The 26025-nt window shown below is 65.7% G+C and overlaps 1 protein-coding gene across 3 annotated transcripts in view; it reads right to left on the bottom strand.

Annotated features, from left to right (window-relative positions):
- Positions 1-2441: 2441 nt before the first annotated feature.
- The window catches only part of DOT1L (DOT1 like histone lysine methyltransferase), a 62339-nt gene continuing 38755 nt past the window's right edge, over positions 2442-26025 (bottom strand). The window contains exons 9-29 of one of the 3 annotated variants that reach the window (XM_053896850.1): positions 25216-25295; positions 21497-21565; positions 20767-20873; positions 20448-20489; positions 19483-19593; positions 19114-19348; positions 18602-18715; positions 17871-17962; positions 17453-17554; positions 17051-17188; positions 16238-16363; positions 14519-15003; positions 14193-14328; positions 13657-13803; positions 12428-12542; positions 10917-11479; positions 10480-10682; positions 7593-7657; positions 6182-7105; positions 4872-5424; positions 2442-3381 (exon numbers count right to left, since the gene is read on the bottom strand). In XM_053896850.1, coding sequence (XP_053752825.1) covers positions 4907-5424; positions 6182-7105; positions 7593-7657; positions 10480-10682; positions 10917-11479; positions 12428-12542; positions 13657-13803; positions 14193-14328; positions 14519-15003; positions 16238-16363; positions 17051-17188; positions 17453-17554; positions 17871-17962; positions 18602-18715; positions 19114-19348; positions 19483-19593; positions 20448-20489; positions 20767-20873; positions 21497-21565; positions 25216-25295 — 4372 coding nt within the window. In that variant the 3' untranslated portion in view covers positions 2442-3381; positions 4872-4906. The remainder of the gene's footprint in view (positions 3382-4871; positions 5425-6181; positions 7106-7592; positions 7658-10479; positions 10683-10916; positions 11480-12427; positions 12543-13656; positions 13804-14192; positions 14329-14518; positions 15004-16237; positions 16364-17050; positions 17189-17452; positions 17555-17870; positions 17963-18601; positions 18716-19113; positions 19349-19482; positions 19594-20447; positions 20490-20766; positions 20874-21496; positions 21566-25215; positions 25296-26025) is intronic. The other 2 variants (XM_053896851.1, XM_053896852.1) reach the window with 2 other exon arrangements.

The following is a 26025-nucleotide window of genomic DNA, read 5'->3' as shown; positions in this document are numbered from 1 at the left end:
TAAGTGGAACAGCAGTGCTCTCCAGGCCAGAGGTTGAAGTTCCCCGGGAGGAAGGGCTGGCCTGCCTGGATCAGAGAGACCTAGAACCAGACCACGGAGAGACGGGGAGGCTGGGTGAGGAACCCTAAGGTGATCCTGACTGCACCCCACTTCCAGTTCCCAGGCCTCCCTTGAGTCCAGGCAGGACCTCAGGAAGCATCTTGCCAACGTAAAAGTCCTAAATTAGTTGGTTTTACTTCAAAAGGGAAGTGTGCTGGGTTGCGCTGACCTATTCAGGTGTAGGCACAGGTGGGGCGGGCCCTCCCTGAGATGGGTGCTCACAGTCATGGTCTCACGGCTGCCTTGGGGGGCTTTTTCTGTGAGCCCCAGTCCTCCCACTTGGGGAGTGGGGAGTGTGGCCCCTGGCCCTCATGCCTCTCCCTCACCCTGTCGTAAGCAGAAAGAAATGGTTCCGGCAGACCAGGTTCAAATGAAAAGTATTTTATTACAGCGCCTAGAGGTGGAGATGCAGAGTGCATTGGGGTTCTCTTAGGACAGGAGGAGGGTCGAGGCAGCAGCCCGGGGAGGGACAGGCCATGCCAGCACCCACCCCCAACTGGAACACAGTCTACCAGAAACACAAAGCGAAGCCCCATCTGAGTTACAAATTAAGGTGGACACACGAAAAACGAGCCAGTGTGGCTGGACCATGGGGAGGAGGACAGGGGCCGGAAAGGAACCGTGTCCTGCTGTGGAGCGAGCGGTGTGGATCAAGAGGGGCGCGCAAGGCTCACACGCGTCAGTCTGTAGCTGTGAGAAACGGCGACTGCCCGGGGGGCCGTTTTCCTTGTTGAGTTTTCCTGAGCAGAGCCACCCTGCGGCCCACCGGACTTCCCTGAAGGTGCCCGCAGTCAGCGGTGGCACCGGGGCCTTGCGCACCACCGCCGCGCTGCCTTCCCTCCCACAGCCGGCCTTGCTGTTGGCGGCGGGGGGGGGGGGGGAGGGGAGGGGCACGGACTGGGGACTGATCCTGCGGTCAGGAGGGCCGAGGGGCTCAGGAAGGAGACTCCCTAGCCTAACCCGCCAGGGACAGCGGGGCCGCTGAGATTGCACACCGACGCTCGTGCGTGTGCGCCGTTTCTATCGGGAGGGTGCGTATGGCACGTCGCTGGGGACCCCCCCGAAGCGATGCAGTGTTTGTGTACAGGGTTGCCCTGTTCTAGACCAGGGACTTGTGCCGTGACCTCTCCGCTGCCCACCCTGTAGTTTTTAGGGAGCCCTGGGTTCCTGACACGGGGTGGGAGGGCACCCTCTCAGAGAGGCCGAGCAGACACCGCCTTGTCCAGGAGGCCAGGGCTTGGGGTTCACAGGGGCGAGGCACAGCACCTTCACACGCCGGGGAGCACCGGCCCAGAGGGAGGGAGCCATGACCACCAGTTACAGGAGGATGAGCCAATTTCAAGAACCCATCACGAGCACCATCTTCTGCCTCAACTGTTGGTCTGGACCAGCGACGTCACCCCCAGGGCAAGCAGGGAAGCAGGGCTCTCGCAGGGAGGGTCCGGCCAACTTCCAAAGCTGAGCCAGTGGCCAGACCTGCCCTGCATAGACTGGTCCGCCATCTTGAGGTGGCGGCAGGCAGAAAACCATCCTCCAGCCCCGCCTGCCAGAAAGGCTGGCTCCAGCCCCGCCCCTGGGGGTGAGGAGGAAGTGGGGCCTGGCCTCGGCCCACCACACTGACGCTCCCAGGTAGGCAGAGGACTCCTGACATCCACACTTGGAGGGAGGCAGCCTTGCTGGCCAGACCGGACGCGGCAGGAGCTCAAGGCCTTTACTTGAGCAACAGGTTAGACCCTACACACAGCCCACCTTCGGAAAGAGGCAAGCTGCCTGTGTTCCTTGGTGGGTGCAAGCACCTGAGGACAGGGCTCTGACCCCTCCCCCATCTTGGGGTTCAGGTCCCCGCCCAGGACCTTGGCTGACATTGGCCCTTTCAGGGGATGGAAGGCTTCGGGCGGGGGGGGGGGGGGGGGGCACCCTTCTGAAGACTGTGGAGAGACACAGCACTGGCCAGCTGGGGGACCCGGGACCAGTCACAGACTGCTATGCTGGACCCTGCTGGCCACCTCTGGAAACATCTAAAATGACTCTCCTGACTCTTCCCTGGTCGCCTGCCCCCCCCCCCCCCCCCCCAGTGCATTCATTCCCAAGCACCATCAAGGCTGCTCTGGGGTAGGGGCCGGCTGAGACCGGGAGCAGCAATGCCAACTGGCCAGAGAGACACGGGCAGGACGCGGGGCCTGTCCCCTCTGCCCCAGGAGCCGCGGTGACGCAGAGTCCGGGGCTGAGGGCCGGCCCTGGGCCCCTGCCACTGTGTGCACTTGAATAAATAGAAAGGTTTCCCCCCTCACTTTTTTCTTTTTTAGTTTACTGTGCGTTATACAATCTAAAAATAAATGAAGTCAAGTCTATGAAATTTATAAATTTTCATCACATCTCTATAAAATACTGTCACTCATCAGCGTGACTCTCTTCTGTACACACACACCAGGCACCCGTGACTAACCTGCCCCACGTCACCGGCCAACGTGCCGTGAGCTTACTACGCGCTTTGGTGGACGGCGGCGTGAGCCCGAGACGAGCAGAGACGCACAAAAGTAAACGCACTGGCCGCGCCAGCGGGGAGTCGGGTACCAGCCCTTCCTCGCGAGCACCACTCACAACGGGCTCCGTGCAGGAGCGGGGAGGGCCTGGCCCTCCCACGCCCAGCGGCCGTTCCTATGCCAAAGGCGCTGATCCCGGGGCCGGGGGGGGGGGGGGCGACGGTCTGGCGGGAGCCGTTCACAGTGATGGGGAGGGGGCTTCTTCGGAGGAATGTCACAACAGAGCGAGCCACCCCCCGCCCGGAGACGGCCGTGCCTTTGGTATAGGAAGAGCGGCGGGGACAAACAGGGCAGGCGCCTCACGGCCTGGGTTTGGCGTTGGTCAACCTCCAGTCAGCACCAAGAGGACGAGGCGGCAGCGAGGCCCGCGTCGAGATAGCACCGGGACCGGCGGTCAGCGTGTCCGCGGGCGGGCCGGTCCTTCGGGCGGACGTCTTTATATAGATCCTCTCATATATAGTATTTACATTTCTCAATAGGTCGCCTTTACGACTCCGGTGGAGTAAAAGAAGTCAGAATGTCTATACTTTTTAAAAAACGATAAATACTTTATCTAAAACTATCAACAGTACGAGCTGCAGCCAGGCCCCAGCATCTCCCGCAGGTGTGCGCAGCGCTGATTCACAGTAGAGCCCCGTCCCCGGTCCTCGGTCCGTCCCGCCGTCCCGTGGCCGCTGCCGCACCGCCGGCCCAGCCCGTGCGTGCATAGGTCTCACGGTTGAGGTAGAATCCTAGTTACCTGCGGAGACCAGCGCGGGAGGAAAGGCAGCATTAGCGTTCCGCTCGGTGGGGGGGACCCGCACATTCCCCCAGGCCAGGGAGCCACACCTCCTACAGACAAATGGCGGCGCACGGTCAGACAGACAGGCTGTGGTCGCTGCAGGCCCCACCTCTGCCGGCAGGGACCGCCCCCTCCCCAGCCCCGCCCCCCGCCCCCCGGTCCACACCCCCTGGCCCTCCTCCCCAGGAGCCTTGGAGCCGAGGCCCTCCAGGCCGGACGCCACCTGCCCGGCACTGCTCACAGTCCCGCCCCGGGGGGGGGGGGGGGGGGGGGCGGGGGGACCGCGTGCGACAGCAGCAGCGGTCCGCTGTGGGCCAGGACCGGAGCCTGCTGCCCAGACGCTTCCACGCGTACACCTCTGACCTCTTCGAAGCCAGTCTCGGCCGCACAAAACGCCTGCTCTGACAGCGTGAGGCCACCACACGCGAAAGCTGCTCTACCTTCTGGACTTTTCCAACAGGACTGAGGCACAACCTCAGGCCGGGCTGTCTACCGACCTGCACTCTGACTGGGAGGGCATCAGACTCCAGCGGCCCCCGCCCCTCCCGTCTGTTTCCACTTAAACACGCGGCAGACGGTTGAGGACGGCCCGGCCCCAGCACCCTGTCAGCGCCCGGCTTCCTTTTCTCAAGTCCTCGCCTGGAAGGCCCCTCACCCCCAGGGACGCCAAGCAGCACCAGAAGTGGCCACGCCAGCTGCACCAGGGCCTGGCTTCCTAACGCGGGCACACAGCCGGCAGAGGAGCGGACGCAAACCCTCCCCGAACAGGCCTCACGGAGACCTTCCTCACCCGTTTCCAAGCACGGGCCCTTCCTACACTGCCCTCCGCTGAACCTCCACTGACCGCCCCAAGGCAGGGGCCGCGTTCCTCCGAGCAGGAGGGGCTGTGTGCTGCAGCCGCCAGCACAAAGCGCTGCCCACGACCTAGGCAGCCCCTTCCTCTGTGGCCGGTGCCACGCAGCCCCATACCCACTGGCTCCCAGGGCCTGCAGGCAGGGGGCTCCAGCTCAGGAGCCCGAGGCTCGAACGCCAAGTTTGGATGGCTGTCTACACACTGCCTTTTCCTTAAGACCTACAAAGCGCGCCGGGGAGACAGGCTGCGGGAGGCCCAAGAGCAGACAGACGGCGAGGCTGAGCTCCGAGCTGCCCCTGTGGCCGGGGACCCGTGGGGCTTGCCCTAAAGGTCTGGGCCGGGCAGCGAGAGCCGGCCACTCCCTCGAGCTCCGTGGCGGCTGCTCAGCTGTCCTGGAGGCTGGTACACACGGCCAGCCCCGGTTTCCCTGGCTTTCCCTTGCACCTCTCAGAACCGACCGTCTCCACCCGAGGCAGAACAGCCTGGGTCCCCTGGGCCCCTCCACGGAGCCCTGCGGGCCCGTCCACTCTCTGTGGAAGGAAGGACAGACAGTTCAGGGTCTCATACGGGCCCCCTAGTTGGGCTCTAGCCTTACCTTACAGAATACGAACCGCTAGCTAAGCAAGGTCTTTATCTTGGCTTAACCCCCGCAAGGCGCGCGGCATACGGAGGCGGCATGCCAAGGGAAACCCACACGGCGGACGGCCCCGTGGAGCTGGCCTGTGGGATCACGGGCGCGGCCTGGGCCAGGGCCAGCCCGGGCAGGGGCTGGTGGTGCACCGTGAAGGAGGGGCGGGGGGCCTTGTGCGGGAGGGAGGCGAGCTTGATGGACAGAGAGGCGTTAGCAGGCTGCAGAGAGGCGGCAGAGGAGGCGGGTAAGAAAGCCTGGTTAGCCGGGAGGGACGCGAGGTTCTGCAGAAGCGCGGGCTCAGAGTTAGCAGGGAGCAGCGCGGGGGCGGGAGGCAAGGCGGCGTTAGGGGGAGGGGGCGCGGGGAGGGCAGGCTGCCCCGGTGGGGGCGGGGGCGGGGCGCCGGCCACCGCCTGCAGCGGGGTTAAGCTCAGCGTGGCGCTGCGACACGCAGCCCCGCTGCCGAAACTGGCTCCAAACGGATGAGCGGAGGCGGAAGGCACCGCGTGGTTAAAGACACCTGCAAACAGGAGAGAAAAACTCAGCTTCAACAGGGGGGCACTCTCCAGTCGGGCGAAGAGAGCGAGACATCGGGAAGCAGACAGCGGCCGCAGCTCTGCGTGCGACGCGGGGGGAGGGGGGGCAAAGCAGCAAGCAGCAGGGGGGGGGGGAAGGGAGGTGGGGGGCGCGGGCGGCCGGTGTGACTCACCTGCGGGCGCACCTGCCCGGGGCTCCCAGCCGCAGGACGGGGTCCTGCCCGCCTGCGCCCACCACAGAGCTGGCTGGGACCCCGCGGTGGGCCCGGCCCAGCCCAGCCACGCGGCTCCTCTCCACCCCTACACGGTGCCACCACGCGGCAGGTGCCGCGGCCGCCGGCTCTCGCCCAGCGCCGGCCCCCCGCGGCCGCCCGGACCCATGGGCCGTGTCAGGTTCGACAGGTGGCCTCCACGGGGATGAGACAAAGCCCTAGTCGTGGCGCCAGCTCTCCCGAAGGTACAAGGGACGCCGTCACGGCCCGAGGACCTGACACAGGCCGACTCACGCGTGGGCGCTCTGCCCACGCCACAGGCGCGTCTGCAGCTCACGAAAAGGAACGAGGTGACGGGTGCAAAGTGGACCCGAGGGGACACACGGGCACAGCCTCTCGCCCCTTAGGGGGCCCTGCAAGGGAACCTGGAAAGCAGTTGTCATTAACCCGGCGGTCCAGGAGGGCGTCGGCGACGGCGTGCGGCCCACAGGACCCGAGAGTCACACAAGAGAGACGTGCGTCCGCCTACCTCCAACTGCGCCGCCTGCCACCCCGGAGGGAAAGCTGCCCATGGCGTGCGAGTTGGTCAGTCTGGTTGCGGCGGACGAGACGTGCACCAGGCCGGCGGCCGGCACGGAGCCAAACAGGGACTGCAGCACAGACGAGCCCAGGTTGGCCTGCAGCGACATGGGGCCCAGGGCGAACTGCGGGCCGGGGGCAAATGTGCCCAGGAAGGGGCGGTGCGCCTGGGTGGAGGGGGCCGCACTGACCACCGAGGACGCCGCCGTGGCGAGGCCCGGGCCACTGAGGAGGCCGCCGGGGGGCACGTTGGCGGCCGCAATGAAGAGGTTGTGGCCGTTCTTCAGGTCGGGCTCACGGTCCCGGCCCTTGCCCGGCTTGCCGTGCGCCAGCGAGGCCTTGTCCGGGGGCCCGCACGCCGGGGGGCCCGGCTCGCCTGCCTCCCTGCCCTTGGGGCCGCCCGTGCCGTCCAGCTGCCTCTTGTTCACAAAGGGCCCAGGCTCTGCAGCGCTGTCCTTGCCCCGGGGGGCGGGAAAGCTCAGGGGGGCGCCCAGGCCTGCCGCCTCGGGGACCTTGTGGGAGAGAGAAGCACCATCACTGAAGCTGTGTAAACTGAGGTCGGCGGCCAGGCCCCCGCTGAAGGCGAAGCCGTTGGGAGGGTTGCTGCTTGGGCTCAGCCCGCCTGCCCCCGACAGGGCACCAGGGAAGCTTTTCCTGGGGTGGGCGGCCAGCTTGGCGTCGGCCGAGCCGGGCTCCTCCAGGGGCGGCCGGAAAGCAAACAGGGAGTTGTGGCTCAGGGCAGAGCCGGCCTGCAGCGGGCTGTCGGCGCACTTGGCCAGGCCGAGGTCGGAGATGGGCGAAAAGGTAGACTTCCACTTGCTGCTGTTGGCGGGCTCGCCGGCAGGGGGCGGCTTCCTCCCGGCCAGGCCACCACCTGCCGAGGAGACGTGCAGCCCGTGAGGCGCAGGCACCTCCGAGGGCCGAGCGGGGCAGGAGACGAGGTGCTGGGCCTCTGAGGGGCCGGGGGCTCAGAGACACCCCTCCCACCCAAGGGAAGCGTGCTGTGGTCCATAACTAGGCCTGTTGGGGGGGGGGGGGGGGCCGGGTGGTGCCGAGCAGGCCGAGGGTGGGGCGGGAGGGGAGCCGGGCACCAGAGCCTGTGCGAGAGGGGACGAGGCAGGCGTGTAAGCAGAGAGAGTCAGACTCCGGCCTGGGCCAAACAGGAGGGGACGGGACTGCCGCCCGGCAGCACCGGAACCAACAGCCGTGGGGACGGCTTTCCAGGTCCCGCTGTCCACGCAGGTGGCACTCAACATTGCCCAGAGACCATTCTAGAAGCCGAGCGTCCAGGCCACGCCTGGGGCTGAGTCACCTTCAGCCCGGGGGAGATACAGGACAGGACGGGGAGGAAAGTCACTCACCGTTTTCCAAGGTTTTCGGAGGAGATCTGCTTTCTAAGGAGATTGTCGCAATTTTTCTCTCAATTCTATCGAGAAAAACACAGGCGGCAGATGTTTGAAATCCATTTGCACGGCAGAGGGCTGTGTGCGCACGCTGCTGCCTGGGGAGGCGGGGAGGCGGGGAGGCAGGCGGCACGCAGCCCGCCTGCCCTCAGACCCCTTTACAGGCAACTGTGGCTCCCAGGCCTCTCGTGTGCCGTGCAGGACGCCGCCAGTGGCAGGCGATAGGGCCGAGGCTCAGGCACAGGGGCGCCATCTCCCGACACAGAGAGACACCCACAAGTCCCTGCTGGGGCCACCTGGGTGTTAACTTGCCTCCCAAGCTTTGTCAAATCTTGGCGCCGGCTGTGGCTACAGGCGCTGCCTCATCTACGGCGTGTCCCCTGTGGCCGGTAGCACGTGCTCACAGGGGCACCAAATCCGTATGTTCTACGTGCCAGTATCTCCAAAGCACGTGCCAAGAATGCTATGACCTCCAGAAACACAGGAAAAGTTCCAAAAGGATTTGGAAACTACGAGGTTGGACATTCCCAACACAAAACAAAAGCACTCGAGTGCAAAATTCCTAGAAACATAACTTAGGTACGCGGAAGAGGAACAGAATGAATCACCCTAGACAAGACACCAAAAGCACAGGCAGGAAAAGCAGGCAAAGAGGAATGGGACTGGACCAAAATCTAACTCTGCCCTTCGAAGGACATCAGCAAGAAACTGAAAAGAAAACCCAGAGAAAGGAAGAAAACGTTCAAGGATCAGACCCCTGATAAAGGATGGTGTCTAGAACACGTGAAGAACTCTGACAGTCGAACAAAAACCCACCCAACGACGCCACACACAAGCAGCACCTGGACGCACGTTTCTCCAAAGACGCACAAATGGCCAAGCAGCGCACGAGACGATGCTCACCGTCACTGGTGATTGAAAGAGAAGGAACCCACAACGACGAAACGCTGTGCCCATAAGAATGGCTGCTACGTTTGGGGCGCCTGGGTGGCGCAGTCGGTTAAGCGTCCGACTTCAGCCAGGTCACGATCTCGCGGTCCGTGAGTTCGAGCCCCACGTCAGGCTCTGGGCTGATGGCTCGGAGCCTGGAGCCTGTTTCCGATTCTGTGTCTCCCTCTCTCTCTGCCCCTCCCCCCCTTCATGCTCTGTCTCTCTCTGTCCCAAAAATAAATAAAAAACGTTGAAAAAAAAATTTAAAAAAAAATTAAAAAAAAAAGAATGGCTGCTACGTTAAAAAAAAAACCCGTTGGGGCACCTGGGTGGCTCAGCTGGTTAAGCATCCGACTTCCGCTTAATCATGATCTCGCGGTCCGTGAGTTCGAGCCCCGCGTCGGGCTCTGTGCCGACAGCTCGGAGCCTGGAGCCTGCTTCGGGTTCTGTGTCTCCCTCTCTCTTCCCCTCCGCCCACTTGTGCTCTCCCTCTCTCTCCCACTCTCTCCCTCTCAAAATAAATATTTTATTTTTTTTTATTTTTAAAAAAAATTTTTTTTTTAACGTTTATTTATTTTTGAGACAGAGAGAGAGCGTGAATAGGGGAGGGACAGAGAGAGAGGGATACACAGAATCTGAAACAGGCTCCAGGCTCTGAGCCGTCAGCTCAGAGCCCGACGCGGGGCTCGAACTCATGGACCGCGAGATCATGACCTGAGCCGAAGTCGGACGCTTAACCGACTGAACCACCCAGGCACCCCTCAAAATAAATATTAAAAAAATCGTAAATAGGTAGGTAGATGACAAAACCAGAAACTAACAAGTGACACGGAGAAACTGGCACCCTCACCCGCAGCCGGAGGACGAGGCAGCCACTGCGGAAAACAGTCTGGAGGTTCCGCAAAAAGCTAAACAGAGTCACCGCGTGACCCAGCAATTCTACTTCTGGGTAAACGGGAAACGCTATTTTTTTTGGAAAACATTTTCAAACAAAAACACGCGTGTGAAACTTCACAGCAGCATAATCCTCATTAACTGAAGAGCGGCAACACCCACCCCAGGGTCCCTTAGCAGACGAAGGATGACCACGATGTGGTCCACCCACACGCCGGAATGTGGCCCAGCCCCAGGGAGGAAGGACGTCCCGCCGCCTGCCGCCACGTGGAGGGACCCGGAGGCCACTGTGCGCGGTGACAGGAGCCGGACACAGAAGGACACGTCCCGCGTGACCCCATCACAGGGGGTCCCCGGAGGAGTCCCATCCACAGAGACAAAGAGTAGACGGTGGGAGCCAGGGCTGGGGCAGGGGCGGGGGTTGACGGATGAGGGGGCTTCTTTTTGGGGTGACAACAACCTCCCACAATTGGCACTAGCGACGTCTGCACCCCTCTGAACACGCCCCCGACCCCCAGATCGCGCTCCAGACAGAGACGTGCTGCGGGAATCCGCACCAGTAAGAACGCCACGCACCACCGAAGAGAAGCCCTTCGCGACCCATCACGCCGCGGGTGAAGCGTTCACCAGCAGCGCAGAGCTCGGCCTCCTCGAGCGCTTTCCTGCCGTGGCCGCCTGCGCCCCGGACGAGAAACAACACAGCGGCCCCCACGCCAGGGCCTCCAAACCCGGATGGCCGGCCCTGCCCTGGACCTTGAATCTCGGGTGGGAAGGCGGCCCGGGCCCTTCACAGACAACAACTCACCGAGCGGAGGCCAACACCCCAGAGACACTGTCCGCCCGAGGACGGCCGCTCTGGGGGACCGCGGACAGCAGCCGACGGGTCGTGCCCCCCGTGCCCCCCCAACTAATGACAGCCGGACGCCGCCTGTCCTTCACCCGGGCCCTGCCCTGGGAGGGGCCCCGCCGGATCACGAAGGCCTCTCCTCCCGCGAAAGCTGCCCTGCCTGGCCCCCCTCACCTGGTGCTGCCCGGCTCGTCCTCAGAGCCCTGCTCCTCGTCCGAGGTCAGTGGGGAGTAGTGGGCCCCGTTGGTCTGGCTCAGGGGCTTCTCCTTCTTGAGGACGGGCGGCTGGTCGCTGTCCTGGTAGGGGACAGGGGAGCTCTTCAGGCTCTCAGGGGACGAAATGGCCGTGATTTCCAAAGGCTGGTTAATGTTGCTAACCTGAGGGACCGGCACAGACACAGCACGACCCCGTCAACAGGCTCCCAGAGCACCGACACCCAGGGCTGTGCTTGGGACCCTCTCACCCAGACCCGCTCCGGATCTCAGACCGGACCCTCCGGGGGAGTGCCGGGGCGAGGGGGCCGAGGCCTGGCTGTGCTCCGGGAGCCCTGCCGCCCCGGCCGGGCTGGGCACAGAACACGCCCTCCCGCCCCCGCCCGTTCCCAGCCTTACCATGGAGTTCAGGTTCAGGGGGGACCCTGAAGACTGCGTGAAGAGGCCGGCCACGGACGGCAGGGCCCGGCGCTTGGGCGACACGCCTGAGCTCAGGCCGGGGGTCCCTGCCGCCGCCCGCTTCCTTCTGCCCCGCTTGCGGCTGTCCTGCCCGTGGCCCTGGCTGCCGTCCCCACGGCCGCCCGTGGGCAGAGGGCTGGGCTTGCTGGGAGGCGACTGCTTGGTGCTGCCCCCGCCGGCCGAGACGGTGAAGACGATCCTCCGCTTGGCTTCGCCCTCGGGGTCCGAGAAGCCGGCCTCGGGAGGAAGGTCCCCTTTGTTGGCGTCAGGGAGCGGGCCCTGGGCGGCGCCGCCCAGGCGGGGGCTGGCACAGAGCGGGTGGGCGGGCGAGGCTGCGCCAGAGCTGCGGGGCTGCGGCAGCAGGGGCGGGTGCTGCGGGGTGGAGCCACAGGACCCCACGCTGGCAAACAGACCGCCTGCGCTGGGGACCTCGTCAAAGGTGCCGGGATCTGCTCCGGAAGCGAGGGGGGCTGGGCTGACGGCCACCGAGCCCGCGTAGAAGCCTGCCGGAAAAGACAGTTTCTCAGGGGAGCCCAGCGCAGAGTGGCCAAGGGGACCCGCGTGGGTGCAGCTGGTGAGGGAGCTCAGCTCCCACGAACCTGCCCTACACGTGGTTCCTTCGAGCACCCGGACACAGGCGCCCGCGAACCAAGCTCGGCGGTGTGAGAGATGCCCGCCCAGCCCCGGGCGCCCCCGGGCTCCCGGCACTTCTGGACTGGGGGCCCGCAGCTCCGGATGCGTGCTGGGCACCCCCAGGGAGCCCTTTCGCGGCCCGCCCCGGGAGCCTCACCAAGCGTGGGGGAAGCCCTGAGCACGTGAACGTCTTTTGTGCAGACCGAGGCCCGGCCCCGGCGCCAGGGGGGCTGCTGTGCCAGGGACTGGAGGCAGGGCCTCCCCTCCTACAGGCCGCGTGTCGGCACGGGGGCCGGCTAACTCAAGACCAGCCCGTGGGTCCAGCGGTCCGGGCGCCTGCTGCGTAAACACTATCGTCCTGCACACACATCCCGGGCCACGCGCTCTCCAGCCACAGAGCCGCACAGGGGGGCAGAGACCCAACGGACCGCGGAGTGCCACCTGGCTGCTACAGAAAGTCCGTGGGGCCTCTGCCGGCGCGTGCGGCCTCAACCACTGGCGCTCCCTGAAGGAGAACCGGCACCGGGCTAGAAACGCCCACAGCAGCTTGATGAGGACATCGCCTACCGGCTGAGGCCCACCTCCCGGGCTGAAATACAGCCAGAGTGAGCACGTTCACGTCGGGATGCCGAGGCCCGAGGGTCGCGAGCCCTGCCGAAGCCCACACGAGAAGCCCCCAACCGCCTAGAGCTGGTCGTGTTGCGTGACGACAGCCCCGATGCAACACCTCAGACCCCGCGGCCGGGAGGAGGTGGGCCAGCTGGGCCACGGGGGAAGGGCCAGGGGCAGGGACCCAGGAGCAGGAGGAGCCCACCGACCTGCAGGGGCTGGGGCGAGACTTTTGCTTCCGGCGCTGTGTGCATTAGTGCCCATCTGCTTTTCAAGTGTGGACAAGGACTCTCGGGTCTGCGGCACGGGGCTGGGGGTGCTTCTCTGTGGAGAAAAAGGATGCACTGTCAGCTGAGCCTGGGCTGGCAGGTGAAGGTCAAGAAGAGCGTCCCAGATGTAAGCCACGGGAGGTGCAAAGGGCCGGAGGCAGGGAGAACGGCAGGTAGGTGAGAGCCGGCACATAGGAGGAAAGGGACCTGCTTGGGTCTGAGCACCGTGGGCAGTCACCAGAAGGTTCTGACAAGGCGACTTGGGTTTGAAAGGATAGCTGTGGCTAACGGCCAACGTCAGGCTAGGGACGGAGGGATCAAGGAGAGACGGGACGGGCTGCAGCTATGACGCAACCAGTGATTCCACTCCCGTATGGAACGGGGCGAAGACGCCACCCACACCAAACCTGTGCGTGCACGTTCACGGCAGCGTGATCCACAATGGCCAAAGGTGGAAACAAACGTCCACCCTCGGACAAACAGAGAAGCGCAGCGTGGCCCTCCACACACGCACACGTCCCTCGGCCACCAGCAGGAGCGAGGCGCCCGCCCCCGCCACCCCGCGGACGGACCCCGAACACGCGACGCTCAGGGAGGGAACCCGACACGAGAGGCCACACGGGGTGGGAGTCCACCTGTGTGAATGAACCTGTGAACGGGTACGGCTGCATAACCGAACGTATTAAAACCACTAAAGTATGCTCTACGCGGGTGGGCCGTCCGTGACTCGTATCTCAATAAACACAAAGAAAGGCCCGCGTCACACGAGACACTGCCGTTTCTGCCATTCGCGGGGGCACACACGTGAGGCGGGACGGCCAAAGGTGAGCCACCAGGAGGGGAGACGGGCTGCACGCCTGTACCGAATCCAGACTTTTAGTCCCTCTCCACCCGCGCGCGCCCCCTTTTACAAAAACAGACCTGAAACAAACACGGGAAAACGTCGCCGTGAGGAGCCCCGGAATCTGGGCGTTCCAACGTCCCGGAGCAGGGCGGTCCGCTCCGAACGTACCAGCGCACAAGCTCACAAAAGGGAACTACCAGGCCTTGTGGGAAAAAATGAAACGAGACCCCCCCCCCCTCTGCCTACACACCACACCCCTGCAGCCCGAGGGCCCAGGCCTGCGAGAGCAGGTCGCCGGCACCTTCCCCGCCCGGCGTCCACTCACCACTTTCTCGGCACGGCTGGGCAGCACCACGCTGGCCAGAGGGATGCTGACGGGCAGCTTGCTGGGCTGCACGGTGCTGAGCGGGATGCTGACAGGCAGGCTGGTGATGGCCTCCCCGCTGCTGGCATAGGCACGCTCCTTCAAACCCTGCAGACACACGGCCACACCCTCCTTGCTCCCGCTGACCACTAACGCCGGGCCACGAGCACCACCCGAAGGACACGGGGACCTCCCGCCACAGGAGAAGGCCCCTTGTCCCAGTAAAACCCCCCCACGGCTCCTCCCGAAATTCGGGGTCCCGCCTCCCCCCAACCTCAGGTCCCCACGCCGTGACCCACACGCTGCCCCTCACACCTGCCGCCTTCCGCTCACGAACGAAACCACCGCCCTCCTCCTCCAGCCTGCGGGCAACAGCCTCCCACAGGGGCTCAGCACCGTTTCCAGGCTCACCCCCGGCCCCCCCGAAGCCTGGCGTGGCCCTCACCTGGCTCAGGATGCCTGCCGAGCACCCCGCACAGCCCACGCCCCGCCCTCACCTTCTCGCCGCCCCTCTCCCCTGTCATCTGTAAGGCCACGGGGGACGAGGGCCGGGGGTCCTGAGGGCTCAGCTTGATGCCGTTGGCGATGCCCGGGCTCTGGTACGGAAGGCCGTTCTCCTTGGCGTGCTCGGCTCTGGAAGAAGACGCATCTCTGGCTCGTTCTCCGGGGAGCCGCCAGAGCCGGGGTGTTGCACCCAGAGCTGGCATCCCGGGCCCAGCAAACGCCCCGAATCTCTTCTGAACCGCTGGGGTCTCGCCCTAAGAACCCCAAGGTGGCCCCAGGGCACCAGAGCAGGGCTGGCGCGTGCCACACGCAGACTCACCGCGGGTGCAGCTCCCCGGCCGCCGTCTTGCCGCCGGCCGCGTGGTCCTGGCTGAGGTGCCGCCTCAGCACCAGCTTGGCCGGGGACAGCCTGGTGTAGTCCGGCAAGGCCAGGCCGGACACCTTCTCGAGCCTCGGCCGGCTGCCGTGGCTGGGGGTGCAGGGCACGACCTCCTGGTCCAGCGGGGAGGCCAGGTACTGGGGGGTGTTCTGCTTGGACGGGGGCCGGCTCAGCGCACCGCAGAGCTCGTAGCTGGCCGCGTGGCCGTTCATGGAGAGTTCCGGGCTGGCGCTGCTGAAGTGCGGCAGGGAGAACCTAGAGCAGTCCAGGTCGAGGTGCAGCCGGCCGGGGTCCGCCTCCGGCTCCCGGCCCAGGGCGCCTTTCCCGCGCAGGTGCGCCGACAGGGCGTCGTCGGGCGGCACGCAGGACTTGAGCTGCAGAAGCTCTTGCTGCCGCTGGCTCTTCTCCAGCTCCACGATGCTGATCTGCAAGGGGAGGGGGGTCAGGCCCGCCGCCGCCGGCCTGGGGACCGGCCGGCCGGGCCGCGCCCAGCAAGGCACCCGAAGGACGGGCCCGGGAAGGCGGGAAGGACGCGGGCCGGCTTTGTGGGTGACGGAGAAGCCAGCGCCGCCAGCCACCCCGCACGGGTCGAGAAGCTCCGGGGCGTCCGGAGCAGCTCTGCCGACGCGCACTCATGGGAAAGGGGACGGGACGGGGCGGCCCCGGCTGTGAAGGAGGCTACGGGCGCTCCGTCCGCGGGGAGCCCTCCTGCCGCGCTCCCTCTCGGTCACTGGGGACACGAGACGCCCCCTCTGAGGCCTCTCTGTTTTGTTCTTTTCCCGTAACGAAAGCACCTCGCTCTTTACTACGCGGAAGGGTCAGGGCCCAGCAGCTCCTCCTGCTGGTGTGTCTGTGGAAACAGGACCCGGCCCGGCCGACAGGGTCGGCAGGCCTATTCCCTGTGCCACGTGCTGCTGGCTCAGCAGGACGGGACGCCTGGGCCACAACCCTTCAGAGAGCACAACTGGTCGTGGGGTCACCCGGTCAGCCAGCAGCCGAGGAACGTGAGGGCACGAGGACCCCCCTGCTCCCCCTTCCTTCTCGCCCTGTGTCCCCGCTGACCTGGACGCACACGTCACCGTCCTCAGCGAGCAGTGCAAGCTCTGTGGCGGGGTGCGCGAGCACTGCCCTCCCCGGGGGCCGCTTCGGCACCCACCCCCAGGTGGGTAGGGGCGCCGAGGGAATCCCAGGTTTCTTTTTTTTTTTTTTAATTTTTTTTTTCAACGTTTTTTATTTATTTTTGGGACAGAGAGAGACACAGCATGAACGGGGGAGGGGCAGAGAGAGAGGGAGACACAGAATCGGAAACAGGCTCCAGGCTCCGAGCCATCAGCCCAGAGCCTGACGCGGGGCTCGAACTCACGGACCGCGAGATCGTGACCTGGCTGAAGTCAGACGCTTAACCGACTGCGCCACCCAGGCGCCCCTGGAATCCCAGGTTTCTAATGGAACCCGAGCCGCCCCGGGAGCAAGTGGGGCCCCTCGGACGCCAAGCCCGGCGCCCCCCCACCCTCCCCGGGGGCCAAGATGGGGCATCAGGGCCGCCGTCACTGCAGCAACACAACCCGTATCCTGTCCTCGGGAGCAGGGTGGTTTCGGGGGGCTGGCGGGGGGCACTTCCCGCGTTCTTGATGCATCAAAGCCCAGAGGGGCCCCCACCTGCAACTCCAGGCAGTGCCTCTGCTTCTCGGAGATCTGGCTCCTCAGGGCCTGCTTCTCCTTCAGCAGGTTCTCCAGCGACAGCGTGGACCAGTCCAGTTTCAACTCCTCACACCGAGCCTTGAGCTGCGGGGATGGGGAGGCCGCAGTCGTGAGCCCGCGGGGAGGGCGGGGTGGGCGCAGGTCCACCCGGCACAGGGCAGACACCGGACAGGTGTCCCTGAGGGCCTGCAGGCCCAGGGAAGGGACCCCCCGCTGAGGGAAGGCGAGGCTGAGAAGGCAGCCCAAGGGGGAGACCGGGGTCCCCTGTGGGAACACCCAAGGGGGACAAGATGAGGGTCCTCAGGACCGAACGGGGAGGCCCCGTGAGAAGTGGCGCTCCTGCCCGTCCAGCAACGTGCCCTGGGCCCCGTGGGAGCGAGGTCCCGAGAGGCCCGCGCCCTAGCCCTAGGGGCGCATTCGGGAGCCCAGCATGGGTGGCAGAAACGCGAAAGCCTGGGCCACCTACAAAGCCACGTCTGGTGAAAGCGTCAGGGCCTTTGGCAGGGCCCTGGGCCCCGCTGGCTCCCGCATCCTTTGAGAGCCCAGGAAGGGACCTCAGCGTTCCCAGAATGAGCCGGACTGGAGTCGGGTGAGGGGGGGCCTGGGAAACCCGTCCTCGGGAAGGACGTCGGGCCCCACGAGCACCCTGTCATCCTGCCTGTCCAGGGTGCACACAGAATGACCGTTTCCAGGCCACCCCCCCGCCCCATGTGCCCCCTCCCCCGCCCCTCTCCCCACCCCGTGTGCCCCAGAAGGCCGCCCCCCACCCACCAGCTGCAGGCTCTGGCTCCTCAGCTCCCTGTTGTCCTCCTGCAGCTGCTCTGTCTGCTCCCTCAGCTGCTGGTTATGGGCCGAGATCTCCTTCTGCGCCTGAATCAGGTCGTTGTAGGTCAGCGCCTTCACCCCCAGCTGTGGACACACGATAGCACGGGTGGGCTTTCGTGCAGGGGTGCGCCATGGCGGGCAAGGGGTGGGGCCGGTAAGGAGGGGCCCCGGGGGCGGCCGCCCGGGAAAGGGGCGCGAGCCCTCCCACGTTCCGGAACCCGCCGTCAGAACAGGTGAAAGGTCAAAACCCCAGGAAGGAGAAGATCCTTCCAGATCTCCACTCCCTGGGCCGTGCCCTGGCCCACACGCTGCCCGCCCAGGGTGGTGATGCGGTCTCGGCACCCCTACCTCATCCAGTTTCTGCTGGAAGAGCCTCTTGATCTCCTCTTTCTGGGCCTGGCAGTGGCCGAACAGCTGCTGTGCGGCCCCCAGCAGCCGGGCGTTCTTCTCCTGCAGGGGCGCAGCACGGTGACGGGAGGCCCCGTCCCCCCACGCCCCTTCCCACGGCGGGACATGCCCCGGCCCAGAAGGCCGACGACCCTTGGCCCATCTCAGTGGTTGAGAGCATCGCTGCTCGGTGAGGAGCAACGTCCCGCAGCCTCTCCAGACCCTGCAGGGGCAGGTGACTGGGCCTGTGGAGACCGTCACTGCTCCTACGGGCATGGGAGCCCCTGCCGGGTTATGCCTCCAGGCCCAGGACAGCCCGGCAGCGTTCGGGACCCAGGGGGCAGAACCGCTCCGTGAGGGTGCCCAGGGCAGGGCTCACCTTCTCCTGGTCCAGCAGCTGCTGAAGGCTGGCCTTGTACTGGGCGGTCTTGGTGTAGGCCAAGAACTGCAGGTACTGAATCTTGAAGGATTCTAGGAGGAAGCGAGATGACTTCACTGCAGACGTGACCCCATGGGGCCCTTCAGAAACCGGTGTGGGAGGGCGTGGCCGCTGTCCCCAGAGGCTGCTGGAGGTCACCTCCTGCCATCAGGCCAGGGCCCTCGGTGCCCTCTGGAGCCCCTCGCGGCTCCTGCCACCGCTCCCCGGTGTCGACCTCCCCGCAAGGCCGTGTTATTGAATCTGCCGGTTTTTTGGTAAACACGGGCTACTGATGTTGAACCGAGGGAACCGGCGACGCCCAAAGCACGGAAGGGGTTTCCTTTGCCTGATGTTTAGACGAGCAACAGGTGCACCCGGCCTAGCATCGTGAGCACGTGCGTAGATGGGGCCTCCCCCACCCACTGCCGTAGATACGGCCCGGACTGTTCTCTGGGGAGCACTGCGCGGCATCCTGGGCCCCGCCCCCTCGAGACCAGAAGCACCGCAGTCCAGACAGCCACAGACGCCCCCCCTCCCCCCCCCCACCCCCCGGAAATGGCCCCACATGCCCTGGGGAGGAGCCCCGACCTCAGGTGACCAGGGGGCCGGGCTGACCCAAGGCCCAGCCGCCACCTGGCGGCACTGAGCCTGAGGCCGGGGCGCCCAGCGTGGGGGCCCGGCCCGCGGCTCACCTAGCAGCTTCTGCAGTGCGGGCGGGGTGGCTGCCAGCAGCGGCCGGTCGGGGGCGTGCCGCTGCACGCAGGGAGGTAGCTGATAGAAGGGGCTATGAGGTGACCTGTACGCATCTGCGGGGAGAAGCAGGTTCACGCGTCAGCGGCAGACTGACGCTCCCGGGGCCCGGCCAGTCCGTTCCACGGAACTGCCGGGTCTTTGTAAAGACGCGACCGAACGCGCTCGGCCAAGGACGATGGCAGACACGACATCCCGGCAGTTCCGGAAGCAGAGACGCGTCCCCTCGCGACCGAAGAAATCCCAGCTCTTCACCAGAGCCTGGGTCAGCAGGATGCTGGCAAGGCCCGGAGCGGGACACGCTCCGGGGCGGGGCGCCCGGGCGTAGACAGGCCCGGGGGACGCCCCAGTGCGCCTGTGGCACCGAGCCACTCGGCGCACGAGCCGTCACCGCGGCCTGAGCCCCGAGGTGGAGAGGTGAGGGGGGCTGTGGGCCCGCTCGCGGCCGACTCACCCTGTGGCGAGGGCGCCGCCGTCTGCGACGAGGCCGGGGCGTGCAGGAGGTCCAGTGCAGTTTGGCTCTTCCGGGGCTTGCGCTCGGGGTTGGCAGCGCTCATCTTCTTGGGGCGCCCGCGCTTCCTGCCGGCCATTTTCCGCCCCTTCTTGTTCAGCTTCTTCTTCCGGGCTTTGGAGGGGGACGGCTTTTTGATGGCGGTCGTCCCAGCCTTCTCTTCCTCGGCACCGGAATCCTAGCAGACAGCGGGCGGCGGGACGTCAAGGGGACGCGATGCCCTCGTCGGGGACGCGCGTTCCCGGTAAGTCACGGGAGCCGCCCGCCACGGCGCAGGGGCCCCCGGGCGCAGGGCGCGCGGCGAGCGCTCACCACGGGGGTGTCCGCGGCCACGGCAGCCTTGCTCTCGGGCACCTTGGTGGGAGTGGCCGTGTTGCTCTTGTTCTCTCGCTGCTGCCGGCGCCGAGCCGCCTCTTGCTCCTCCTGGAAAGCAAGCGGTGGGCGTTTGCGGATGCGCGGGCTCGGCCGGGCCCCTCCTGCACGGCTCGCGGTGCGCCACCAGCACAGGCGGGGAAACCGAGGCACAGCGGAGCCCGAGAGTGCAGCGCCCCCTCCCCCCGCCAACCTCTAGGCAGACGAGCCGCCCGACCGTCCTTTCCCTCCCGTGGGCGGCGAGCTTTGCCACACCGCCACACCGAGAGAGGCCTGTGCCCGAGGGTAGACGCTGCCGCCGGCCTGGGCTCCCGGCAACACCCGGGCGGGCCGGCAGCTGCAGGGCTGTGGGCACAGGTGCCCGGCTACGGTGGGAAGGACACAGGGCTCCGGGTGGCAGGAGCTGGCCGTCTGACAGGCCTCTCTTGCACACGGACTTGTCTGAGTCTCCAGAAAGAAAGAAAAGCTCTCGGAGAGACGTACGGAACAAACGGGCAGCGGCCACGAGGCCGCAGCGGGAAGGGCGTGAGCACTGGGAGGAATGCAGGAACCAGGCGGCCGGCGCAGTCAGGACCCAGGCTGGCGCCCCGCTGCGGGGGCGGCCGCTCTGCCCTCGGATGGCGACTCAGGCCGGGACAGCACGAGGGCCGCTCGCCGCCCTTCAGCACAAACGCCCACGTCACCAAAGCCCACTTCAGAGACCCGCTCAACCCGCTGCCGAAACGCGCATAAGAACCGTGGCCCAGCCGCGGCCGTTAAGAACGAGGCGGGTGTGCGCGGGCAGGGCCGTGACCCAGACCCCGTCACACAGACCAGCACCTGTGCGTGTGTGGCCACTTGCAACCCGCACACCCCAACAGGCAGCACACACACGCTGTTCAGGCGAGGGAAGAACACAGACTTACCCTGAGTTTTGGGTTTTTCAGACTAGAAAAATAGTTTTCAAGCTAAAAATACAAAAAGGAAAGGAAAACTCTTGTTAGAAGTCAGCCCCAACCCTTTCAGGACGAAAGCAACGTCCCGGATGCACAGCCAGCGGGCGCTCTCGGGAGGGTGGCACAGAGTCCCCCAGGCCGACGTCTGTAGGGGCCGACCCGACTCCGGGCTCCCAGCGTGTGGGGCCCGACCCTGTCACGAGCCACCCGGGACAAGGCCCGCCCCACACAAGGGCTGGGGCCGTGGAGAGCGCCGGGCCCCCCCACCCCGCACGCGTGGGGCACTCACTATGGTGCGGTCGATGGTGTGCAGGTAGTAGGAGACTGGCTTCCCCGTCCAGGACACAGAGCCCTTCAGGGGCGAGAGCTCCACGACGCGCATGATGGTGCCGATGTCTGCGCACAACGGGCTGCGGTTAGGGCCCCTCCTGCGCCCAAGGGGTGAGCGGGGTGTGTGTGTGGGGGGGAGGCTCTGCGCGGTTTTGTGGGGACTCTCTCCCTCCTCACAAAAGACAGGTGGGAGGCCAGGTGAGGTGCTCGCATCAGTCCCGCTCCCCCGAGGGGCTTGTCCAAGGAGGATGGCGACAAGCCCCCGTGGGGTCGGAGAGCACTTAGAGGGCGACTGAAAAGCAACGTGGCTGCAGGAGCCCCCAGCAACACACAAGAGGTCATGAGCCCCGGGGCCCATGTGGCTTGGCCCAGGGGCCTGAGGTGCAGCCCATGCTATGCAGGACAGCCACCTCTGTGACAGACCCCTCCCTGAGTTCTCCTGAGCTGTCCCGCCTTCGACACCCACCCGGGGCCACTCTGCCCCCAGGGGACACAGGGCAGGTCTGTGGTCATGACAACCAGGGCAGTCCTGGCATGGGGCGGGGGCGGGGGGGGGGGGGGGGGGGGAGGAATGCCCCCAGGGGGCGGTCTGCCCTGACATGAGCAGTGCCGGGGGGGACAGACCCGATGCTGACACAGCCAGATGCCGGAAATCACAGATCTTAATACTTCAGCAACGGAAAACTTACCGCTCAAGTTTCTGCTGTTTATTCTGAAGTTCAGAGGCGCAAAGGGCTTCGAGGACACAATTCTGCCACCTGAAACACAAACCTAGTTACTGCCGTTCTGGGGAAGCGCCTGCACGCACACAAATGAGAGGGAGACAGACGTCAGGGGAGCGAGGGGAAGCCGCAGGAGCAGCGGGGACGGCGACCGCGTGCACAGCAGCAGGACGGAGTCCCGTCCGCCTCCTACGAGGAAGAGCAGGACCAGGTGCCGCCTCCCAGCTTAACTCTGTCCCGCCAGCTGCTCTCCTGTGACAACGGTCCAAGGCCCCACGGTGCTGACCTCGGACCTGAAGGTCCCAGCTGGGGGCTCACCCATCTGTGAGGACAGACCGGGCGGGAGTGAGGACGGTGACTTGGCACGCCCCCCCCCCCCCCCCCACGGTCTGCGTGCTTGTGGGACGCGTCCCGCAATCGACAGCCAAGGCAAAGCCCTAAAGCCCCAAAAGCAGCACCGGGCCGCGTCGGCGGGGCAGCCACACAGGCCGCATCATCCCCAGTGTGCGGAGTTCTAAGGAGAGAGGACTCACAGAGGAACCCATGGGCTCAGGAGGGAGTCCGCGGCGCGTGCGTGACAAACACCGTGAACAAACACACGTGCTCCCAGAAGCCACGCTTCTCCGTATGAGGGAAAAAAGAGCCAGTCGGAGAAGTCGAGGAAAACAATAAGGTCACGTTCAAATTGGAAAAGTCCCGGGGCACCTGGGTGGTCGGTGGGCTGAGCGTCCGACTCTTGATTTTTGGCTAAGGTTATGATCTCACGGTTCGTGGGACTGAGCCCCTCGTCAAGCTCCGCGCTGACAGCACAGAGCCTGCTGGGGATTCTCTCTCTGCCCCTCCCCTGCTTGTGCACCCTCCCTCCTATCAACGAATCAATCAATTGGAAAATTCCCTTTGAGTGTAGTTCGACACACGCACACAGACACACACGGACACGGGCACAAACATGCCAGCCCGCCATGACCCCCGGCGCGGGGAGCACCCGCTGCCCCACCCGGTCCTGAGAACCGGCCCCCTGGGGGCGGGGGGTGACGGGCCCAGCGCCGGGCCAGGGACGAAGTCAGGGGGCGGACGTGTCGTGCCAGAGCACGAGCCAGAGCTCACAGAGCGCGCGGGGTCGCATCAGAGGTCTCGCAGCCAGGGGCTGAACAGAGCCCCGTGGGACGCTGGGAACCCAGGGCGCCTCTGAGAGCGTGGTGCCAAGCAGGATAAACGCCGGGTCCACGGGCGCTCCCGCTAGGAGCCCGGCACCCCGTGCTGCCCACTCGGCAACAGCCGGTGCCGCGAGGGCCCGAGAGGAGGTCACGGCCGGCGGCTGGGACCGCAGGGCTCGGCAGGCAGCCCTCCCATGGGAAAGCACGATGCAGAGACCCGGAGAGCAACGCTGCGCGGGACGGCGAGCCCGAGTGCCCGGCAGGCGTCCCCGACGAGCAGGGAGGAGACGTGCTGGAGCCAAAGCCCGCGAGGCCCCTGGCCAGGGCAGTGCGGCGGGAAGGCAAGCTCTTGGGCGGGCAGCGGGCGGAGGGGCTCCCCGGTCCGTCCCGGGGCAGGTGCACGGCTCGCTCCCTATCCTGGGACAGCCACCGCTCACTCTTCCAAAATGACCAAGAGACACACGTGTGCACGACCCGCGGCCGTCGGTGCTGAAGACAGCCGTGTCTACGCAGGGCGACCCTCTCACGGGCTCAAAACCTTCTATCACGAGACACAGGGGACCCAATCCCATTCCTCTCTAACAACAGGGACGAAGAGGGCACCCGGGGCCTTCTTACAGCTAGGGACAGGACCCAGGTGGGAGGGGCAGGGAAGGTGCCACACACAGGCCCCCTGGCTGGGAGCGCTGAGATCACATGCAGGCCATCTAGGAGTCTAGAAAGTTCTTGTAGCTTTAAGGAACTGTAGTGACAGGCTAAAGAGGAGGGCACTTCCTGGGGCTTCCCGGTCCAGGCCCCAGGTGGGCCGACAGCGTGAGGACGGCATACACAACCTCACGGTACAGCCACAGCTCACAGCCCACTTCCCCCACCAGGGCACACCCCACCGGGCGCCCGCAGGCCAGTCGCGCTCATGCCCGGAGGAACCGGAGAAGGACGAGCGCCTGAGGTCAGCGCTCTAACGAGGACAGCAGCAGCCCCTGGCCCCCACCCGGAGCCCGGCCGCCGTGCACCCTGGGCGCTTGTGGGGAGGGGAGTCCCGAGCTAGGGTCTGAGCGCTTGGCTGCAGACTGGACCCACGAGCGGTGGGCTCCTCTCTCCCGAAACACCGTGCACGACGGCCAAGGACGCGGGACTCAGCGCGTCACAGGGCTCGGCCCAACTGACCTGACTTTCTCCACGGGGAGAAACAGGTACGACCTCGACTCTTGGGTCACTGAGGACGGACGAGAAACAGGCAGGAGGCCGCACACCGAGGAGAGCCAACGGCCAGGCGACATGGCCCCCGTCCACGGAGACAGACAGGAGGACCCGCCGTGGCCCACGGGGTGCCCAGGGCCACCTACAGCCCACAAGCGTGCTGGCGTTTCTACCTCCCTACGGGAGCTCGCTGGGTCCTCTCTCCCACGCTCCGAGTCCGAGCACAACATGCTGTGTGGCCCACTGGCACTTACGAAGGCCGAACTGGTGTCCAAACAAACCAGCTGACTCCCACCTATTGAGAAGATTCTACACCGGATGTTCTCGTCCGTCTGACATTCCAAGCACACCAGGAAACCCCTGGCACGGCGGAGGGAGAAGAGACACCTAACCTGGGCCACCTGCGGCCTGAGCGGGCCCCGACCGCACTCCCGGGGCCAGAAGCCAAGAGCCGGAGGGAGCCTCCTTCCCTCGTCCCGTAGCCACAGAGGGCGTGCGGGCGGGGCGCGCGGCCCCACGGCACAGGCTCCTCGGGCCGCCACTCGGGACGGCCGTTCCCAGGTGCTCCCCCGGAGGGAGCGGCTGGCTGTGCCAGGCCGTGAAGCGGTCGTGAGGCTGCCAAGAGGCTGCACCTCGGCACGCGGCCTTGACTCTCAGCTTGCCGAGATTCAGAAAACACACACTCTTCCCCAGGCGGCTCAGGCCAGACACAGTGGAGGGCCTCACACGCCACCAAAGCACCAACACAGCTGCAAACCTAGAAGCCTTCACGGGCACGAGGGAAACACGACCCTAGGCACACGTCCGGCTTGAGAACAAGAGTGCGGCCTCCCCCACAGCCGCGCCGAGCAGCTGTGGCTGCGAGTCGGAGCCTCACACACAGCGAAGGGGCCGTCCCTCCTCCCCACCCCGGGAACGGAAGGCGGAGGCAGCCGGGCGGCGATGGGCCCAGCCACAAGGAAAACCCAGGAAGAGCAAAGGGGCCAGTCTGGACGGCCCCAGTGCCCTCACCACCCCAGGTTAGGGCCAGCAGATAAAACGGGGACGCCAGTCAAATCTGAGTTTCAGGCACGGACCGAGCGATCCTGCAGCAGAAGCGGGGACATCCTCGTACAGAGAAGTCACTCGGTGTCTACGCGAAACGGGAACGTAACCGCACGGCCTGGGGCCCGCTCGTCAGTCTGGCCGCCCACCCGGGTCCGATCAGCGGAACCCCGCTCCCGAGGCTGACGGGCACGGATAAGGGCTCCAAGGCCCACAACCGGTGCCAGATCCACAGACAGACCGGGCGTGGGGCGACGCAGGGCAGGGTTACGGGGAGCGCCTCACCTTCCTTCATGTTCGCAAACCGCTCCTTCAGCTGGTGATCCACCTCAGGACCAAAGGCAAAGTTATTCACAAATATAACACTGCAAAATAATATTCCAGTTGAGTACAACGAAGGCTCCATCCGCGCACGCGCACAGCACTCCGGGGCACACCGTGCCATGGCCTCCTCCACCAGCGCCCCAGCCCGGGGGCGGGGGGGGTGCGACCGGGGCCCGCGGGCCGGGACGCTGAGCCCGGCTTGCTGCTGGCTCGACAACCAGGCTGCCCGCTTCCCTGGAGGAAAGGTGGACACCTGCTCGCCAGGAGGAGGCCCCTGGGGCCGAAACAGGACCGCAGAGACGTCCCCTGGGGACAGAGGCGTGAGGACACAGAGGCAGCAGGAGAGGACCCGTGGGACCAGAAGCGAAGTCGTCCCCAGGGAGGGTGTGGCTCGTCCCTTCTCCGTTCTCCCGCGTGCCTGGCCCGGACACGCCGCCCCACACCCGCCCAGGCCCGGCTCTCGCCCACGAGAGGAACTCTGACGGCCGCGCTCTACGAGCAGCATGCCGCTGGCTCATCTGAGCCCACGAGTAACTCGGCTCTGTGCGTGGTCGTGTGGCTCCTGTCTCCCTACCTAAGGGCCTCCAGGTAAAAACTACGCCACAGCGAGAACTGGGCACAGCCGCCAGAACTGCGAACAGGGAGTTTACTTCCTCACCGGAACGTGACGGAAGACAGAGAGAGGGCCTATGGCCGTCCCCTCGCTGCTCGATTTAAGTCTTGATAGTTTAAAATTAAAAAGCCTGGAAACCTGGGGCACCTGTGTGGCTC

The sequence above is a fragment of the Panthera pardus genome, unplaced genomic scaffold (genome assembly GCF_024362965.1).
Source record: "Panthera pardus isolate Hobbes unplaced genomic scaffold, ASM2436296v1 HiC_scaffold_8, whole genome shotgun sequence".
NCBI lineage: Eukaryota > Metazoa > Chordata > Mammalia > Carnivora > Felidae > Panthera > Panthera pardus.
Note: the sequence above shows the minus strand (reverse complement) of the source record. Positions and strands in the feature narration are given on the sequence as shown.